General features: G+C 38.6%; 2 protein-coding genes and 1 long non-coding RNA gene across 5 annotated transcripts; 2 read left to right on the plus strand and 1 right to left on the minus strand.

Moving 5' to 3' along the window:
• Positions 1-2,441: 2,441 nt before the first annotated feature.
• TT8 (transcription factor TT8) lies at positions 2,442-7,855 on the minus strand. Its single transcript, XM_009115326.3, has 7 exons — positions 7,497-7,855; positions 7,141-7,392; positions 6,646-6,742; positions 6,494-6,508; positions 6,315-6,371; positions 4,975-5,218; positions 2,442-4,844 (listed from the first exon to the last, which is right to left on the minus strand). Exons 1-7 carry the CDS (start codon positions 7,631-7,633, stop codon positions 4,081-4,083), a joined length of 1,566 nt encoding a protein of 521 aa, XP_009113574.1. The 5' UTR covers positions 7,634-7,855; the 3' UTR covers positions 2,442-4,080.
• Positions 7,856-8,187: 332 nt separating this feature from the next.
• Positions 8,188-18,258, plus strand: LOC117127962. Its single transcript, XR_004451005.1, has 2 exons — positions 8,188-9,463; positions 18,222-18,258. It is a non-coding gene; the product is annotated as an uncharacterized LOC117127962 (long non-coding RNA).
• On the plus strand, positions 9,581-18,085 carry LOC117127961. 3 transcript variants are annotated; one of them, XM_033279093.1, is made up of 3 exons: positions 9,581-9,867; positions 10,827-13,484; positions 14,443-18,085. In XM_033279093.1, exon 3 carries the CDS (start codon positions 15,485-15,487, stop codon positions 16,388-16,390), a length of 906 nt encoding a protein of 301 aa, XP_033134984.1. In that variant the 5' UTR covers positions 9,581-9,867; positions 10,827-13,484; positions 14,443-15,484; the 3' UTR covers positions 16,391-18,085. The 3 variants fall into 3 exon arrangements, 2 of the variants coding, with proteins under 2 accessions (XP_033134984.1, XP_033134985.1); XR_004451004.1 differs by having other exon boundaries at positions 9,673-13,484; positions 14,443-17,099; positions 18,059-18,085; XM_033279094.1 differs by having other exon boundaries at positions 9,673-13,484; positions 14,443-15,436; positions 15,535-18,085.
• Positions 18,259-18,482: the final 224 nt, after the last annotated feature.

Raw genomic sequence — 18,482 nt, forward strand, 5'->3', positions numbered from 1 at the left:
GACTTCTGATTTCTTGAACAGTTATGTGTTTCCTCATCCTTACGCTCTAAAATTCTCCATAATATCCACAACATTCCAAGACATTTCTAGACCTGAAAATACTATAAAATAGATTCCAAACATAATTTATAAACTTTTAAAAAAATTATACTAAGGCTAAAAACTAGTCAAGTCTATAGTATATCAGCCAGCAACTCACATTTTGTCACCTAGGTAATGACAAGAGTAGCCCTAGATGTGGCAATCTAGAAGAAATGATAAACCATCTTTTGAAATTCCTATCTTCTTTCCAAATTTGAGATGTGTACAATAAAATAACAATCTGAAATAATCAAATTGAGAACCCCCTCCAAAATATGTTTTTTCTTTACTCTATACATTTTGTATATAATACTTTTAAAATTTTATTTACATTATAAAAAATATGTTTAAGATAATTTATATTTACATGTTGTGTTTAAAAAATATACTTAAATATATATCATTTTAGTATTTTACAGGATTTATAAGTACAAAAACATTGTTTTGTTTAAATAATATAGAGCTATTACTTTAGTAAATTTTATACATAATAGCATCCATCGGTTTGTTTTAGTAAATTTTATTGATATAGGATATTTTGTATGTTATGATATTAATTTTTTTAATTAAGATTTCAAAATATTATATTACTTTGATTTTTACAACGTATTTAGTTTATTTTTTCGTGATGCATTTCAAAAAGTTATTCTTTATTATCTCTGATTTTATCTTTTGTAAAATTGAAATATTATCATTTTGAGTTTGTATATTTATTTTAAAAAATTGTATATTTTGTCAAGAAAACTTTAGAAAATTACACAACTATTTTTGAGTTTGGAAGATTACATGAATTTTGAATTTGTTTTATAACTACATTAATACATTATTTTACTAAAAGAAAAATTAAAATTTTGGTAGTATTTACTAAATTTTTCTAAATTTCATAGTTTTCTAATAACATATTTTTAAAATATGTATATGAGCTAAAGGTTATTATATACCATTATTTATATGTATAAATATTTTTAAACAACATATTTTTGAGACTTTCAAAATAAATAAAAAGATAACATATAGTTGTAGATATAAAAGTTTAAACTATGTTACTAAAAAAAAAATTTGCATAAAATTATTATATAGTTTACGAATTTTAACTCATTTTAATGATGAGTGATAATTTATTTAAGTGAAACCATTTTAAAAAATAAAAAATTTCAATTTACCTATTTAATATAATTTTGTCATATGTAATTCATATATTAATAGATTAGTTTTCAAAATATTAGATGAAAAAATTTCAACTTATTTAAATGAAACAATTTTAAAAATAATATTTGTTAATTTACCTATTTAGTATAATGTTTTCATATGTAATTCATAAATTAATAGATTAGTTTTCAAAATATTAGATTACTTTAATTTCTAAAACATATATGGTTTGTTTATCGTGGTGCATTTCAAAAAGTTATTCTTTATTATCTATGATTTTCTTTTGTAAAATTTGAAATATTATCATTTTGTGTTTGAATATTTATTTTTAAACTTTTATATTTTGTCAAGAAAATTTTGGAAAATTACACAACTATTTTTGAGTTTGGAAGATTACATGAATTTTGAATTTGTTTTTTTACTACATTAATACATTATTTTATTGAAATATTTTTTGAACTTTTGGTAATTGTTTCTAAAATTTTCTGAACAGATATGGTTATAATTAGAACAAATATATAATTAAAATTTGATTTATGATTAATAGTTTAAATGAATTATTAATTTCATAGTTTTCTAATAACATATTTTAAAAATTGTGTATGAGCTAAAGATTATTATATACCATTATGTTTTTGTGTATAAAACATTTTTAAACAACATATTGTTGAGAATTTCAAAATAAATAAAAAGATAACATATAGTTGTAGATATAAAAGTTTAACCTATGTTTGTATAAAAATATTATATAGTTTACGAATTTTAACACATTTTAATGATGAGTGATAATTTATTTAAATGAAACAATTTTTAAAAATAAAGTTTGTTAATTTACCTATTTAATATAATTTTTTCATATGTAATTCATAAATCACTTCTATTTTTATATAATACAGAATATAATTATAAAATTTATAAAAAAATAGTATAGAATTTTTATTTTCTTGTTTTAAAATAAAATTATAACTAACACTGATTCATAATAATATTATATTACTAATTACGAAATTAATTAATGTGTTATTTTATAAAAATATTTAAATGGTTAGTAAGATTTTGTTTGATTCTTTATTAACATATTTTGTTATAATTAAAAATAAAATTCAAATTAATGTTGGGTTAATGGATCTTGGAATATTATGGGCTAGTCAGTGTGTTGAGATAAAAATCTTAGGGATAATATGAGAGTTCACATGTTAAGGATCCGAGGATGTTTGGAGCCTCTCAGAACATGATTATTGCAATTTCTTAAGAGGGTTTTTAAACAAATTACATCATTAAATTAAATCAAAAGTAAATTAAACTGCAATAACCGATCCTTAATATGGACTTTTGGTGACCGATCCTTAAATTGAGAAAGAGCACACGTGTCATTGAAAGAGCACTCAGCCCTCAATTTTTTTTCCGGTTACACTTCGTCTTTTTTTTGTCTTCTCCGTCGGGAGACGATGGTTCTCGTTCCCTGCAATTTTTTGTTCAATTCGTTTCCCTTGGATGAAGATCTGAGCATGGGTTTGTTGATACTTGGAAGATCAGAGTCATCCATCCACTCTTTCTCTCTCTCCGATCTATTGCGTCAGTTACCCTCTCCACTATTTTCTCAACCAATTGTTATTTTCTTTCTCTCTCTCTCTCTCTCTTTTAGATTGACAATATGAATCTAGAAAAAGTAATCAGGATTCGCTTCGATTTCGATTGATTTCGCGCCACAGAGAGAGGTTCCATATCTGAATCCTAGGTTGATAAAACGATAACTATCCCCCCCCCCCGTCCAATAGTCTAATTCTAAAGGATTATAAAGATTGAAAGACAAATAGTCACTTCATGTGTCTGATGAATCTGAACCACTTGAGAAGAGTTGTTTGACAGAAGAACATGAGAAATATTTGTCTGATGGTAGCCAAAGTAGTAAGAAGAGAATGTAGTTTGATCGTATTTTACTGTTGGTCGCTCGATAAAGGAAAAAATAGCTGCGCACACAACCTTATTTCCAAATACAGATTTTAGGTTTGTTAAAGTTTTTCATCGTCTTAAGTTCAAGGCCCATTACACACGTAAGCCTTCTTAATTAGGCTATTATAATTAGGCCATACGAAAAATTAATTTAAAGTTTCCGAATAATATTTATTTAGTCTAATATTATATGATGTTAATAACAGATACAACCAAGTCGATTTTTTTACTAAAAGTCTTAATACTTGAATATATCATACACCAATTAATACTCCAATTTGATAGTAAGATATACCGATTTATCTTATTATTTTTCAAAAAAAAAACAAAAATGATGTCATAACAAGAAAAAAAACACTAAAAAAAAAATTAAAACTCTAATATATTAGAATCACTTCAGAAGAAACTATTATCGTCAAAAAATTTACAACATATTTTCTTAAACTTCAGTAATCTATATTATTAATTAGTTAAAAACATAAATAAAATAAAAAATTCCAAATGCCATATGCATAAACAATCATATATTTAAAACCACAAACCCAACAAAACAAAATACAAATTTTTGTAACATAAATACAGACATCCCGCGCGTAGCGCGGATCGACCCTAGTATATATATATATATATATATATATACAACTATACAAGTAATGATTATTACTTATTAACTCACACTATTAATAAAACAATAATCTAAGTGGGTATTTTGCTTTAATTTTGATTACTAATTTTTGTTTTTGTATTTATTAATTCGACTTAAATTCACACCATATAGTAACATAGACAATATTTTGTATATGTGAAACTGATAATGTAGCATAGACGACGCTAAAATTAAATAAGCGATCACATGTCCTTCTCTAAAGTTGCATCATTAAGGTTAGAATCTCGGAACTAGAGTTTATTATTATATATGATTTGATGGATGGCTATTTTAACCTCAGCAATGGTTGGTTTCTTCCCTCTCACTTTCGCCCTTATCTCTGCCTCAAAATGATTGTCGTTCAAGGCAGTGTGAACCGCAGTGGTCTCTATACCCAGCTCCTTAAGTACCTGAAGAATGTTGAGCAATAAACCATCTCGGTACTCGCATCTCATCTCTAACAAAACATCGCTCTCTATAATGGAAACCTCCACCTCTTCCCAAGTTCTTCCCTTACCGATACGCATCCGCTTTTGGTTTGGCTCGTGATGAGTAGATTCCAGCTCATGTATCCTCTTAGAAAGATGGTTTACGTATTCAATGGTGTCTCCAAGGATCGAGACTTTATCCATCTTGGTCACAAATGGAACCAATGATCTCAACGTTATGAATCTCTCATTTAGCTTCTCTCTTCTGCGTCGCTCGGCCACCACATGGTTAAGCTCTTCTCGCGGTAGCCTCTTATTTTTAGTGTTGTCGTGGAGGAAAGGAACTTTCAAGATTATGTGTTTGAGCATCCATTGCGACGATGACCACGCCGCTTTCTCCACTCGCTGATATTGCTGATGCTCTTTGACATTCTCAACTCTCCACGAGACAAACGATGATTGAACGTAAGAAGATGTGGAAACTGAATCTGAAAGAAGACTTGTGGGTTGTGACATGAGAAGTGTTGATACTGTCTGAGAATAATTTCCGCCTTCCTCCATTAGATTCATCATGTCCATGTGTGTATCTATTTATACAATGATAGATGTTAGAATTACCAGACATGAGAACCAGTTTAAAAAATTTATTATTAGAAAATTAATTATAATGATATTGTTAACTAATTTAATGTAATAAGAAAGGTGTGTACGGTATACCTAAACTATTGGTTGCTTCTATATGGAAATCAGAGAGTAGATTTTGATTGGAGACGTCATCGTCATCAGGAGAACCAAGTCTTATCTCTTCTGACATTGTCATTTCTTCTTCTTCTACTTCTTCTTCGTCTTCTTCGTGCTCTTCGTTGATGAAGTGTTCAGAAAGAGTAGGCTTAGTGTTTGACTTCGGGTGGTTGTGGAAGAAACTCTTTATGTGCTCAACAAACTCTTCACTCTCTTTGACCTTCACATACAAACACAATATATCATACATTCATCTCCCTGGTTCTCCCGCTTATGCATATTTTCATTAGGTTGTTTAGTTTTACATAATTTGGTTGTGTATTTAATGTAATCGAAAACTATATTTTTTATCATATGACTGCGAATGGTTGATGTTTCTGTATATATTTTTTTTATTTCTCTAAGAATATCTCCAAATGAAACTCTATAACTTCAAATATAGAATTTTTTCTCTCCAAAAAATAACTTCAAAACTTCAAACTTAGAATTTAGAGTTTTAAAGAATGAAACTTCATATTTGAAGTTCACTACTCAAAACTCCAAATTTGGAATTTCTTCTTTTTATTTGTATTTTGGTCTTTAATTAATTACACATTATATTAATAATTTTTAAATATTTTCTCATTTATCTTATCAATCTTTAAGACATTTTTATTTCATAAATATTTCAAAATTACTTTTTAAATTCAAAATTTACACATAAAATTAAATAAAAATTTTAAGTTAAGATTTATAATATTTTATAACTAAAATTACACAACAAGATATTACAAAAAAAAAACTCAATAAATAAACATTTTTAAAAAAATACATGAAGACATAGTTATTGCACAAATTTAAATATTACAATAACACTAATAGTCTAGTAAATTTTTTCCAGAAGCTCTAGAATATTTTTCAAACAAATTTTGTGTAACCGAAGATGGATCATTGCAGAAATAATTTTATTGACTAATGTGATATTTTGCTTGTATTTTAATATTTAATTATGTATTTTTGTTAATAATTTTATATTTTAGTGTAAGAATTTATTAATTAATATTATTATAATATTTTTTATATGTGCTAGTTATTTATAAAAGTTTTATGTATTTATATTAATTATGATAAGTATAAGGATCATACTGTAAATTACAAATAATTTTGAAGTTAAATTTAAAATTTTGTTGTTGGAGAAAAGCACTTTGAAACTTTGAATATAGAATTTTGGAAACTTTACCATATATAGTCTTTTTGGAGATGATCTAAGTAACATATAGAATGAGCTGAATATATTCGACTACATTTTGGGTACCGACATAAATAGAGATTTTTACCTTGTTCGTTGTGCCTAGTTCCAAAACGCCATCAAGCACGGGAATGCAAACCACTGTCTGATTTTTTTTTGTTTTTTTTTTCATCACAAAACAATTGTCAAATATGTAAAATAACTTTATTAATTGATACCTTTCATTTCTACGAAAAATAAATAAATAATTAATAAAGCAAAATTTACCTGAATTTTGGCACTCTAATGTGGAAAGAGCATTCAAGTAAAGAAGAAGATAAAATTAATTAGTTTGCAGAATGAGATGTATAAAATTGCATATATCTAAATAAGTAGAAGTAGATGCACAGTGTAGTGGTGAATGAATAAAAGATGTGAACCTTTGCAGAAATAGCCCTAGAGAAGATTTTATTGTCAACCTCATTTGCACCACGTAGCCATATGTGCTTCCTCCTCGCATACGCTTTTCCTGGCATCCTACAAATTAATACTTCCACATTATATTTTGATTTGTTCCTCCATAGAGAAAAAACATTAATTATACCGATAACTAACACACTTTTATATGCATTTATCATCTATATATGCTCCTACTTTAGATAATCAATAAACAAACCAATAAGAATCTCAACGGTCCAATTATGTTCACCAAAATGAAGTGTACGTTTTTACAAACTTCAATACATTTCTACTTTCAGTAACTTAAACTCCCCAGTTTGTCTTTAATGCTTCCATAGTATTTGTGATTCGCATTTAACACACAATACTATTTTTGTCTTCTCTAAGAGAAGATGAAAAAGACAAATTAAGAAACTCTGAGTAGTCTTTTTGAAAAGAAAAAAAAAACTTTGAAGACAGAGAGAGAGTTGTTGTACCCAGAAGGAGGTTCGAAAGAGTAAGTGAAACACAGCACATAAAACCATTCAGGATCTGTCAAATCCTCCGGCGACAGTGCTGTGCAAGCCCTCGCTTCCATCGATGATTCTCCAGCAAAAAGCGTCTCGTAAAGCTCCATGAGCTGTTGGCTTCTCTCCGACGCAGCCTCTTCAGCCGTAACTTCCGCCGGCTGAGTTGTCTTTCTAGTCTTTATTGCGCCGTTGTAGTATCCACTACTCCACATCAATTTCCTAATCGATTTAACATTTAGTCACTTCTACTTATTATAATTAATAAAGATAACTATATTGCTTTATATACTGTGAGAGATGGATGAAATGAAAAGAAAGTGAACCTTCGTTGAGGACAAAGTTGCCAGAAGACACTATAAGTCCACCCCACAGATTGCACCACCGCCTTAAGTAGCCCTTGAATCTCTTCTTTCTCAGCCCCGATCACTTTCCATAACGGTATAATACTTAATTCATCCATCTTTCCCCGAGATGAAAACCTGTATTATCCCTCTCTCTACCTCTCTCTCTCTCCCTCTCCCTCTCTCTCTCTCTCTCTCTCTCTCTCTCTCTCTCCCTCTCTTTCTCCCTCTCTCTCTCTCCCTCTCTCGATCTCTCTCTCTCTAATGAAGAGAGTAAGATCGTGCAACCTTGAAGGAGTTTGATATGAAAGAGGAAGATATTCTTTATGCTGATTTAAATTGACCACGGCTAATTCAATATATAAGTATGTATGTATATATATATATATATACCATTTTAATGTTTTCGTAACATGCTGACATAAGTAAATTAATGTAGATTAATTCTATGTATGGGTATAAATGCATGACCAAAAACTCAAGATGTTTTGACTTTTATGAGTTTTGACTGGTTGGTCCACCAGACGTTGGATGAGAAAGTAGAATACAGATGAAATTAATAAAAAAACCTAATGGTCTTATAATCGTGTCATCCACTGATTGGAATATAAGAATACAGAATGCATACTTCTTAATATGTTATAAAATTTTATTGGGAAAAAAGCATAACATATTTCAGTAGAGAAAATAGCTAACTGACAAACAAGAGAAAACAGACGTTGCTTTGACTTGTGTTACTATGCTTGCGGGTTTTACATCTTTCTCATTCCTTTCTCTTATTTGGAAATTTGCAATATTCTGTGTTTATCAACCATAATAAAATAGTAGCATCTTTAATTTTATTTAAAAGAAAAGAGAAATAAAAAGGAGGGCAATGGTAGAATTGTTGACCTGACCGGTAAGTAGAGAAAAGAAAGTGGTTTGGTGTAATAAAGGAGGAGAATGAGATGTTCCACAGTTCAAGTTTTAATAATTGATGTTAATTGCTAGCCAAGTAGCCACCATGTGTTTCCCTTGTCAGTGCCGTGCGAAGATTTTCGGAGGCCCGAGGCGAGTTCAAAAATATATTTTACATGATATATTTTAATAATATAAATATATATATATATATATAACACTCAAAAGTTTTGAATTATTACATAAACGTTTTCTAAATTTTCTTCACCAAAATTTTATAAAATAAAATTTTTAAATCATGAACAAAAAGTATGAATTTGTAATATAAATACAAAGATATAAATTTTTGATTGAAATGTTGGTAGCTGTCAAAAATGTAACTTAGCATTTAAATTAACTATAATAAACTATATATTGAAAATATTATATTTTTTTAATAAAATTCTCATAGATATATAAAATAAATATAACTCATAGCACATAAAAGAAAAGACCAATGTGATCAAATATTTACAGTTTTTTAGAAGTAGAATCTTTATAGTTTTATTTAAAATATAGCAAAAATGATCACAAAAATAGTTACTTTAAACAGAAGTCTAATTTAAATTCAAATAAAAATAAAAATCTAACTAAGAGAATATGTTAACTACCATGTAAAAGTATTTTTTTTTTGTAATTTGGGGTCCTAAAATTTCTATAAAGTTTGGGGACCCTAGGCAAATGCATTTTTCAAAAGCCTCTAAGCACGGCTCTGTCCCTTGTAATATGTCTTATAAATCCCAATAAAGTTAGATATAGCTGACCCCATAAACAAAAAAAAAAAATTATAGAATAGACACAGTTACGTACACATGTGGTACATACAGTTGGGTATGTGGTATATGAGATGTATCCTGGTTCTGGTTTAGACAAAAAAACAACAGTAAATGTTTCTTGGCTTTTCGTCAACCAAGAAATAATGTGGTTTTGGCTTATGCTTCAGGATTGTGTCAGTTCTGACGGCTACTTGGATTGATCCTGGGTGCGTCCAAATCCTGTCCATGAGTGGGAATGTAACACCCCAAAACCCAAGTCCAAAAACTTTTTGTGGAGAGGCCCGTTCTGCGGCCCATTTGGATTAAAAACCCTAGGATTCCTTGCTTCCCCTATAAAAGCAAGCCTCTACCCTTAGCCTTCCATCACAAATTTAGAAGCGAAGCCCTGCAGAGAAGTCCCGGAGATCAGAAACCCTAGCCGTCGTCTCCTTCCTTCTCTCTCCCTGCGCCGCCTCTCCTCTCTTTCTCTCTCTTCGCCGCGGCTCTTCTCTCTCTCTCCTCGCCGCGCCTCTTTCTCTCTCTCGGACGACTCTCTCTCTCCTCGCCGTGAGCAGCCGCGAGTGGTGGTGGTAACCGTGTGGCGTCGTCGATCTCAGATCTCACCTCTCTTGCATCTCAGATCCATCCAGATCTAGGCTAAGGTGAGGTGTTCTACCCAGATCTGTTCTATGTTCTTTTATATTGTTGAATGGGTTGCTAGGATTGATTAGATCCTGTGTGTTGTTAGGTTGATAGATCATATTGCATTAGAACTCTCGTACTGATTTAAGATTCTAAATAAACTGGTGTGTTGATGATTGATTGATTGTTTGATTGGTTGAAGACCTGTGGTCGTGATTGAGAGCTAGGATGGTTATAAAGAAATGAACGTAGGATCTTAAGAGAACGGTTAACCGGTCTGTTAGATGAATGATAGAAAATCTATGAATGATTGTTGAATGGATTGAGTGTGACACCGAGAACGGGTGGCGTCTAAAAAGGAAAGTAAGAAAGAGTCTAAGGGTTTAAGGAAAAGGAAATGATAAGGAAAAAGGAAAGGTTAAATGCTTGAAATACGAACCACCGAGGAACGGGTGGGGAGTATGGGAAATGAATAGAAATGGAATACGAACCACCGAGGGACTGGTGGGGAGTATGGGAAAACGCGGCGGCCGTAGCGTTCAAAAACGGCAAGTAAGAATAGAGGCGCCGGTAAGATTGAGTCACGCCGAGTCTTGGCGGGAAGGGGTCGTAATACACTGCAAGGGGTATGGACTACATCCAAGGGAACCGGATGCCGGGTGTACCAGGGCAGGCGACCTCACAGGAACGCAGCAAGAAAAGGGAGGGTTGGTCCGCTTGAGCTGTGTAGGTCCTAGAGTTATAGGATGAATGGAGTCTTAAATAATAAACCGAATTGTGTGAATTGAGCGATGACTGAGTTCATTGCACTGCTTGTTTTTGTGAAATGAACTTTAATAGTTGGTTAAGAAATGTGTGTAGCGACTAGTCGGTTCTCGTTTCGCATTGAGCAGTATAAAAGCTCATGGGGGAGACTGGTCTAGAATCGCTTCACTGAGTATTAATACTCACCCCTCTTTTCCCTCTTCCATTCTTGCAGAACTATAAGTGGAAATGCCGACGGTAAGGAAGGAAATGCACCTGAAACTCATGGGACCAGAAACGGGACACACGGAGATGTCGGAAAAGTAGACATGTGTGTCCTAAACCCCGCGCCCTGGAACCCCGGTTGGAAATGGGGAGGGACGGGTGTTTCAATTGGTATCAGAGCCAGGTTAAGGTCCCTTAATACTAACTTAAGGGATCAGCATTTCCGAAATTGCCCATTTTCCTTTATGGTTCTGATTGACCGTCTTAGCTCATGTTGAAGGAGAATTCGAACAACTCAGAGTCTCCGGCAAAGATCCGATCAACAAAAAGTCCTCGTACCGCGGTGTAATGGAGTCTCAGAGGTTCAGGGATGGGTAACAAGGAGTTGTAAGGCAAGTATACAGAGGGATTAGTCGCCTAGCACGTCAAGTTAAGGGGGAATGGAAAGCCGGACATTCGAGCTGGAGGGAAGCGTCTCGCGGACGACACCGCCCCACACCGGGCCGGGGAGGCCTGGGAAGGAGAGACGGATGCAAGGCCGAGGCGTGCGCAGCTTCATGGAAGGATTAAACCCTGCAAAGAAATGGACTTCTGACATTCAGATATCACAGTGAAGCTTGTTCCCAGTAGAAAAAAAAAACAAAAAAAAGAAACATGGGCGTGGGTCCCACCACCAGGGCGTGGGCCCGCCGACGCGGAAGGAGCAAACCGGGGCGGCCAAGGGCGGCCAAGGGCGGACGGACGAGACAGTGGGAGAAAACCGATTTCAGATTATGGGGACTAGGCTGAGGATCATCTTGGGGTAAAAAGGACGATGGAGGATCATCCTGGGGTAAAAAGGATGATGGAGGATCATCTTGGGGTTAAAAGGATGATGGAGAGTCATCATGGAATAGAATGCAGAATGCTAATAAGGATATGAGATCTTCTTAGGGAAAAAGGGGTGACTGTAAAAAAGATCATCTTGGGGCAAAAAGGGATGATAAGAACCACACCGGGAATATTGTCTGTTTAAGCAGCGCTAGTTTGAGAATTGATTGAAAACTGCCATCTATGCATGACTACTACTATGTTCAGATCAGGTCTTTGTTTTTACGCTGCAGGATGTCTTCACCAGTGCATCACGAGCTCGGAGAAAGACGCATGCGCTATGGACCAAAGGGGACAAGGGCTTACGCCCGCAAGCCCTACCGTGACGCTTGGGGCGATGTGGTACCTGCATTCTTCCCAGACGAAGAGGAAGTGGAGTTCGTGGAGCCGCCGAACGCCCCCATCCAGGAGACGACCGTGAGGCGTCGGATTCTGATGCCCCATTTCCAGCGGGCAGCCGAGTACAGGCGATTGTACCAGGGTCAGGGTACTTTCCAGTTTGCACCGGAAGTGGACATGACGCCGCCCACAAGGGGCCGAGGGCGCCCCAGGAAGACGGGGCCGACCAGGGAAGGTCCGGGACCGATCCGGATGGAGGACAGTGTACCAACGAGGAAGCGGGGACGCCCAAGGAAGATTCCGAGCATTGATGCAGAGAGTCTGAGGAGAATACCCGGAATATGTCAGTGTGGAACATTGACGCAGGCCAGGCAAAGACCGCGCTCAGTCCGGGAGTACACAGAGGAATTCCTGGAGTCAGCCAAAAGATGCAAGCCCAAGTCAGCGGAGGATTGGTGCCGGTGGTATACGGCAGGACTCCGCGAGGAGATTCGGGGCAAGCTGATTGGTGTGTTGGAACCATGGGAATTCGCCTTGGTGAACCGGATGGCCGGTCAGGCAATGGAGGCGGAACGGACACTTGCTCGTCGGGTCGTCGCCATCTCGAGCTCTGAGGAGGACGTAGAGGTGGAGGAGGATCCATCGGAGGACTCAGCGTGGGAAGAGGAGCCGGCGTCGTCGACGGGGAGTGGCCGTGTGGCTGGTCCTAAGCCGGACGGGGAGCAGAAGTCTCCAGTTCGAAGTGGCTAGCTGTGATTCCAGAGTCAGCTAGTAGGAGTAGGACATGGTTTTTCTTCTTTGGTTTTAGCTTTTCCTTTCTTGTTATAAGGGTATTCGCGGATTTTGGCGATACCTTGAGACCTATCTTTTTATTGTAGTCCTACTCCATTTCATTTATTAAATTCATTGTTGGTTTTAAATGATCTTGAGCAAGTAGGATGTCATTTCGTGCTTCCCTTGATTGTGTTTGAAAACTCCCCTCGGGTTTTGGATGTTAAGGTTTAAAGCCTGAAGATTGGAATTCGGGGCGAATTCCAATTAACAGGGGGAGAATTGTAACACCCCAAAACCCAAGTCCAAAAACTTTTTGTGGACAGGCCCGCTCTGCGGCCCATTTGGATTAAAAACCCTAGGGTTCCTTGCTTCCCCTATAAAAGCAAGCCTCCACCCTTAGCCTTCCATCACAAATTTAGAAGCGAAGCCCTGCAGAGAAGTCCCGGAGATCAGAAACCCTAGCCGTCGTCTCCTTCCTTCTCTCTCCCTGCGCCGCCTCTCCTCTCTTTCTCTCTCTTCGCCGCGGCTCTTCTCTCTCTCTCCTCGCCGTGCCTCTTTCTCTCTCTCGGACGACTCTCTCTCTCCTCGCCGTGAGCAGCCGCGAGTGGTGGTGGTAACCGTGTGGCGTCGTCGATCTCAGATCTCACCTCTCTTGCATCTCAGATCCATCCAGATCTAGGCTAAGGTGAGGTGTTCTACCCAGATCTGTTCTATGTTCTTTTATATTGTTGAATGGGTTGCTAGGATTGATTAGATCCTGTGTGTTGTTAGGTTGATAGATCATATTGCATTAGAACTCTCGTACTGATTTAAGATTCTAAATAAACTGGTGTGTTGATGATTGATTGATTGTTTGATTGGTTGAAGACCTGTGGTCGTGATTGAGAGCTAGGATGGTTATAAAGAAATGAACGTAGGATCTTAAGAGAACGGTTAACCGGTCTGTTAGATGAATGATAAAAATCTATGAATGATTGTTGAATGGATTGAGTGTGACACCGAGAACGGGTGGCGTCTAAAAAGGAAAGTAAGAAAGAGTCTAAGGGTTTAAGGAAAAGGAAATGATAAGGAAAAAGGAAAGGTTAAATGCTTGAAATACGAACCACCGAGGAACGGGTGGGGAGTATGGGAAATGAATAGAAATGGAATACGAACCACCGAGGGACTGGTGGGGAGTATGGGAAAACGCGGCGGCCGTAGCGTTCAAAAACGGCAAGTAAGAATAGAGGCGCCGGTAAGATTGAGTCACGCCGAGTCTTGGCGGGAAGGGGTCGTAATACACTGCAAGGGGTATGGACTACATCCAAGGGAACCGGATGCCGGGTGTACCAGGGCAGGCGACCTCACAGGAACGCAGCAAGAAAAGGGAGGGTTGGTCCGCTTGAGCTGTGTAGGTCCTAGAGTTATAGGATGAATGGAGTCTTAAATAATAAACCGAATTGTGTGAATTGAGCGATGACTGAGTTCATTGCACTGCTTGTTTTTGTGAAATGAACTTTAATAGTTGGTTAAGAAATGTGTGTAGCGACTAGTCGGTTCTCGTTTCGCATTGAGCAGTATAAAAGCTCATGGGGGAGACTGGTCTAGAATCGCTTCACTGAGTATTAATACTCACCCCTCTTTTCCCTCTTCCATTCTTGCAGAACTATAAGTGGAAATGCCGACGGTAAGGAAGGAAATGCACCTGAAACTCATGGGACCAGAAACGGGACACACGGAGATGTCGGAAAAGTAGACATGTGTGTCCTAAACCCCGCGCCCTGGAACCCCGGTTGGAAATGGGGAGGGACGGGTGTTTCAATTGGTATCAGAGCCAGGTTAAGGTCCCTTAATACTAACTTAAGGGATCAGCATTTCCGAAATTGCCCATTTTCCTTTATGGTTCTGATTGACCGTCTTAGCTCATGTTGAAGGAGAATTCGAACAACTCAGAGTCTCCGGCAAAGATCCGATCAACAAAAAGTCCTCGTACCGCGGTGTAATGGAGTCTCAGAGGTTCAGGGATGGGTAACAAGGAGTTGTAAGGCAAGTATACAGAGGGATTAGTCGCCTAGCACGTCAAGTTAAGGGGGAATGGAAAGCCGGACATTCGAGCTGGAGGGAAGCGTCTCGCGGACGACACCGCCCCACACCGGGCCGGGGAGGCCTGGGAAGGAGAGACGGATGCAAGGCCGAGGCGTGCGCAGCTTCATGGAAGGATTAAACCCTGCAAAGAAATGGACTTCTGGCATTCAGATATCACAGTGAAGCTTGTTCCCAGTAGAAAAAAAAAAAAAAAAAAAAAAAAAAAAGAAACATGGGCGTGGGTCCCACCACCAGGGCGTGGGCCCGCCGACGCGGAAGGAGCAAACCGGGGCGGCCAAGGGCGGACGGACGAGACAGTGGGAGAAAACCGATTTCAGATTATGGGGACTAGGCTGAGGATCATCTTGGGGTAAAAAGGACGATGGAGGATCATCCTGGGGTAAAAAGGATGATGGAGGATCATCTTGGGGTAAAAAGGATGATGGAGAGTCATCATGGAACAGAATGCAGAATGCTAATAAGGATATGAGATCTTCTTAGGGAAAAAGGGGTGACTGTAAAAAAGATCATCTTGGGGCAAAAAGGGATGATAAGAACCACACCGGGAATATTGTCTGTTTAAGCAGCGCTAGTTTGAGAATTGATTGAAAACTGCCATCTATGCATGACTACTACTATGTTCAGATCAGGTCTTTGTTTTTACGCTGCAGGATGTCTTCACCAGTGCATCACGAGCTCGGAGAAAGACGCATGCGCTATGGACCAAAGGGGACAAGGGCTTACGCCCGCAAGCCCTACCGTGACGCTTGGGGCGATGTGGTACCTGCATTCTTCCCAGACGAAGAGGAAGTGGAGTTCGTGGAGCCGCCGAACGCCCCCATCCAGGAGACGACCGTGAGGCGTCGGATTCTGATGCCCCATTTCCAGCGGGCAGCCGAGTACAGGCGATTGTACCAGGGTCAGGGTACTTTCCAGTTTGCACCGGAAGTGGACATGACGCCGCCCACAAGGGGCCGAGGGCGCCCCAGGAAGACGGGGCCGACCAGGGAAGGTCCGGGACCGATCCGGATGGAGGACAGTGTACCAACGAGGAAGCGGGGACGCCCAAGGAAGATTCCGAGCATTGATGCAGAGAGTCTGAGGAGAATACCCGGAATATGTCAGTGTGGAACATTGACGCAGGCCAGGCAAAGACCGCGCTCAGTCCGGGAGTACACAGAGGAATTCCTGGAGTCAGCCAAAAGATGCAAGCCCAAGTCAGCGGAGGATTGGTGCCGGTGGTATACGGCAGGACTCCGCGAGGAGATTCGGGGCAAGCTGATTGGTGTGTTGGAACCATGGGAATTCGCCTTGGTGAACCGGATGGCCGGTCAGGCAATGGAGGCGGAACGGACACTTGCTCGTCGGGTCGTCGCCATCTCGAGCTCTGAGGAGGACGTAGAGGTGGAGGAGGATCCATCGGAGGACTCAGCGTGGGAAGAGGAGCCGGCGTCGTCGACGGGGAGTGGCCGTGTGGCTGGTCCTAAGCCGGACGGGGAGCAGAAGTCTCCAGTTCGAAGTGGCTAGCTGTGATTCCAGAGTCAGCTAGTAGGAGTAGGACATGGTTTTTCTTCTTTGGTTTTAGCTTTTCCTTTCTTGTTATAAGGGTATTCGCGGATTTTGGCGATACCTTGAGACCTATCTTTTTATTGTAGTCCTACTCCATTTCATTTATTAAATTCATTGTTGGTTTTAAATGATCTTGAGCAAGTAGGATGTCATTTCGTGCTTCCCTTGATTGTGTTTGAAAACTCCCCTCGGGTTTTGGATGTTAAGGTTTAAAGCCTGAAGATTGGAATTCGGGGCGAATTCCAATTAACAGGGGGAGAATTGTAACACCCCAAAACCCAAGTCCAAAAACTTTTTGTGGACAGGCCCGCTCTGCGGCCCATTTGGATTAAAAACCCTAGGGTTCCTTGCTTCCCCTATAAAAGCAAGCCTCCACCCTTAGCCTTCCATCACAAATTTAGAAGCGAAGCCCTGCAGAGAAGTCCCGGAGATCAGAAACCCTAGCCGTCGTCTCCTTCCTTCTCTCTCCCTGCGCCGCCTCTCCTCTCTTTCTCTCTCTTCGCCGCGGCTCTTCTCTCTCTCTCCTCGCCGCGCCTCTTTCTCTCTCTCGGACGACTCTCTCTCTCCTCGCCGTGAGCAGCCGCGAGTGGTGGTGGTAACCGTGTGGCGTCGTCGATCTCAGATCTCACCTCTCTTGCATCTCAGATCCATCCAGATCTAGGCTAAGGTGAGGTGTTCTACCCAGATCTGTTCTATGTTCTTTTATATTGTTGAATGGGTTGCTAGGATTGATTAGATCCTGTGTGTTGTTAGGTTGATAGATCATATTGCATTAGAACTCTCGTACTGATTTAAGATTCTAAATAAACTGGTGTGTTGATGATTGATTGATTGTTTGATTGGTTGAAGACCTGTGGTCGTGATTGAGAGCTAGGATGGTTATAAAGAAATGAACGTAGGATCTTAAGAGAACGGTTAACCGGTCTGTTAGATGAATGATAGAAAATCTATGAATGATTGTTGAATGGATTGAGTGTGACACCGAAAACGGGTGGCGTCTAAAAAGGAAAGTAAGAAAGAGTCTAAGGGTTTAAGGAAAAGGAAATGATAAGGAAAAAGGAAAGGTTAAATGCTTGAAATACGAACCACCGAGGAACGGGTGGGGAGTATGGGAAATGAATAGAAATGGAATACGAACCACCGAGGGACTGGTGGGGAGTATGGGAAAACGCGGCGGCCGTAGCGTTCAAAAACGGCAAGTAAGAATAGAGGCGCCGGTAAGATTGAGTCACGCCGAGTCTTGGCGGGAAGGGGTCGTAATACACTGCAAGGGGTATGGACTACATCCAAGGGAACCGGATGCCGGGTGTACCAGGGCAGGCGACCTCACAGGAACGCAGCAAGAAAAGGGAGGGTTGGTCCGCTTGAGCTGTGTAGGTCCTAGAGTTATAGGATGAATGGAGTCTTAAATAATAAACCGAATTGTGTGAATTGAGCGATGACTGAGTTCATTGCACTGCTTGTTTTTGTGAAATGAACTTTAATAGTTGGTTAAGAAATGTGTGTAGCGACTAGTCGGTTCTCGTTTCGCATTGAGCAGTATAAAAGCTCATGGGGGAGACTGGTCTAGAATCGCTTCACTGAGTATTAATACTCACCCCTCTTTTCCCTCTTCCATTCTTGCAGAACTATAAGTGGAAATGCCGACGGTAAGGAAGGAAATGCACCTGAAACTCATGGGACCAGAAACGGGACACACGGAGATGTCGGAAAAGTAGACATGTGTGTCCTAAACCCCGCGCCCTGGAACCCCGGTTGGAAATGGGGAGGGACGGGTGTTTCAATGAAGAAGATCATTTAATCCGTATGGCCATGGTGCCCGAGCAGTGCTAGAGCATCTCGGTTCGAGTCCGAGTACCGGCGGGCCATATAATCATGTTACATGAAATGCGCCAAAACCAAAAGAAAATACTAGAAAGAGGTAAAAAATAATTCATGAGTGCAAACGCTTGTTGTTTGATCTTGATTTTCCTTCCGCATTGTCCGCTAATCAATGTTTCTTCTAGTTGCTAACATATTGATATGGCTAGCTGTGCAAATATCTCTCTTA

This window comes from Brassica rapa, chromosome A09, assembly GCF_000309985.2.
Source record: "Brassica rapa cultivar Chiifu-401-42 chromosome A09, CAAS_Brap_v3.01, whole genome shotgun sequence".
Lineage (NCBI taxonomy): Eukaryota > Viridiplantae > Streptophyta > Magnoliopsida > Brassicales > Brassicaceae > Brassica > Brassica rapa.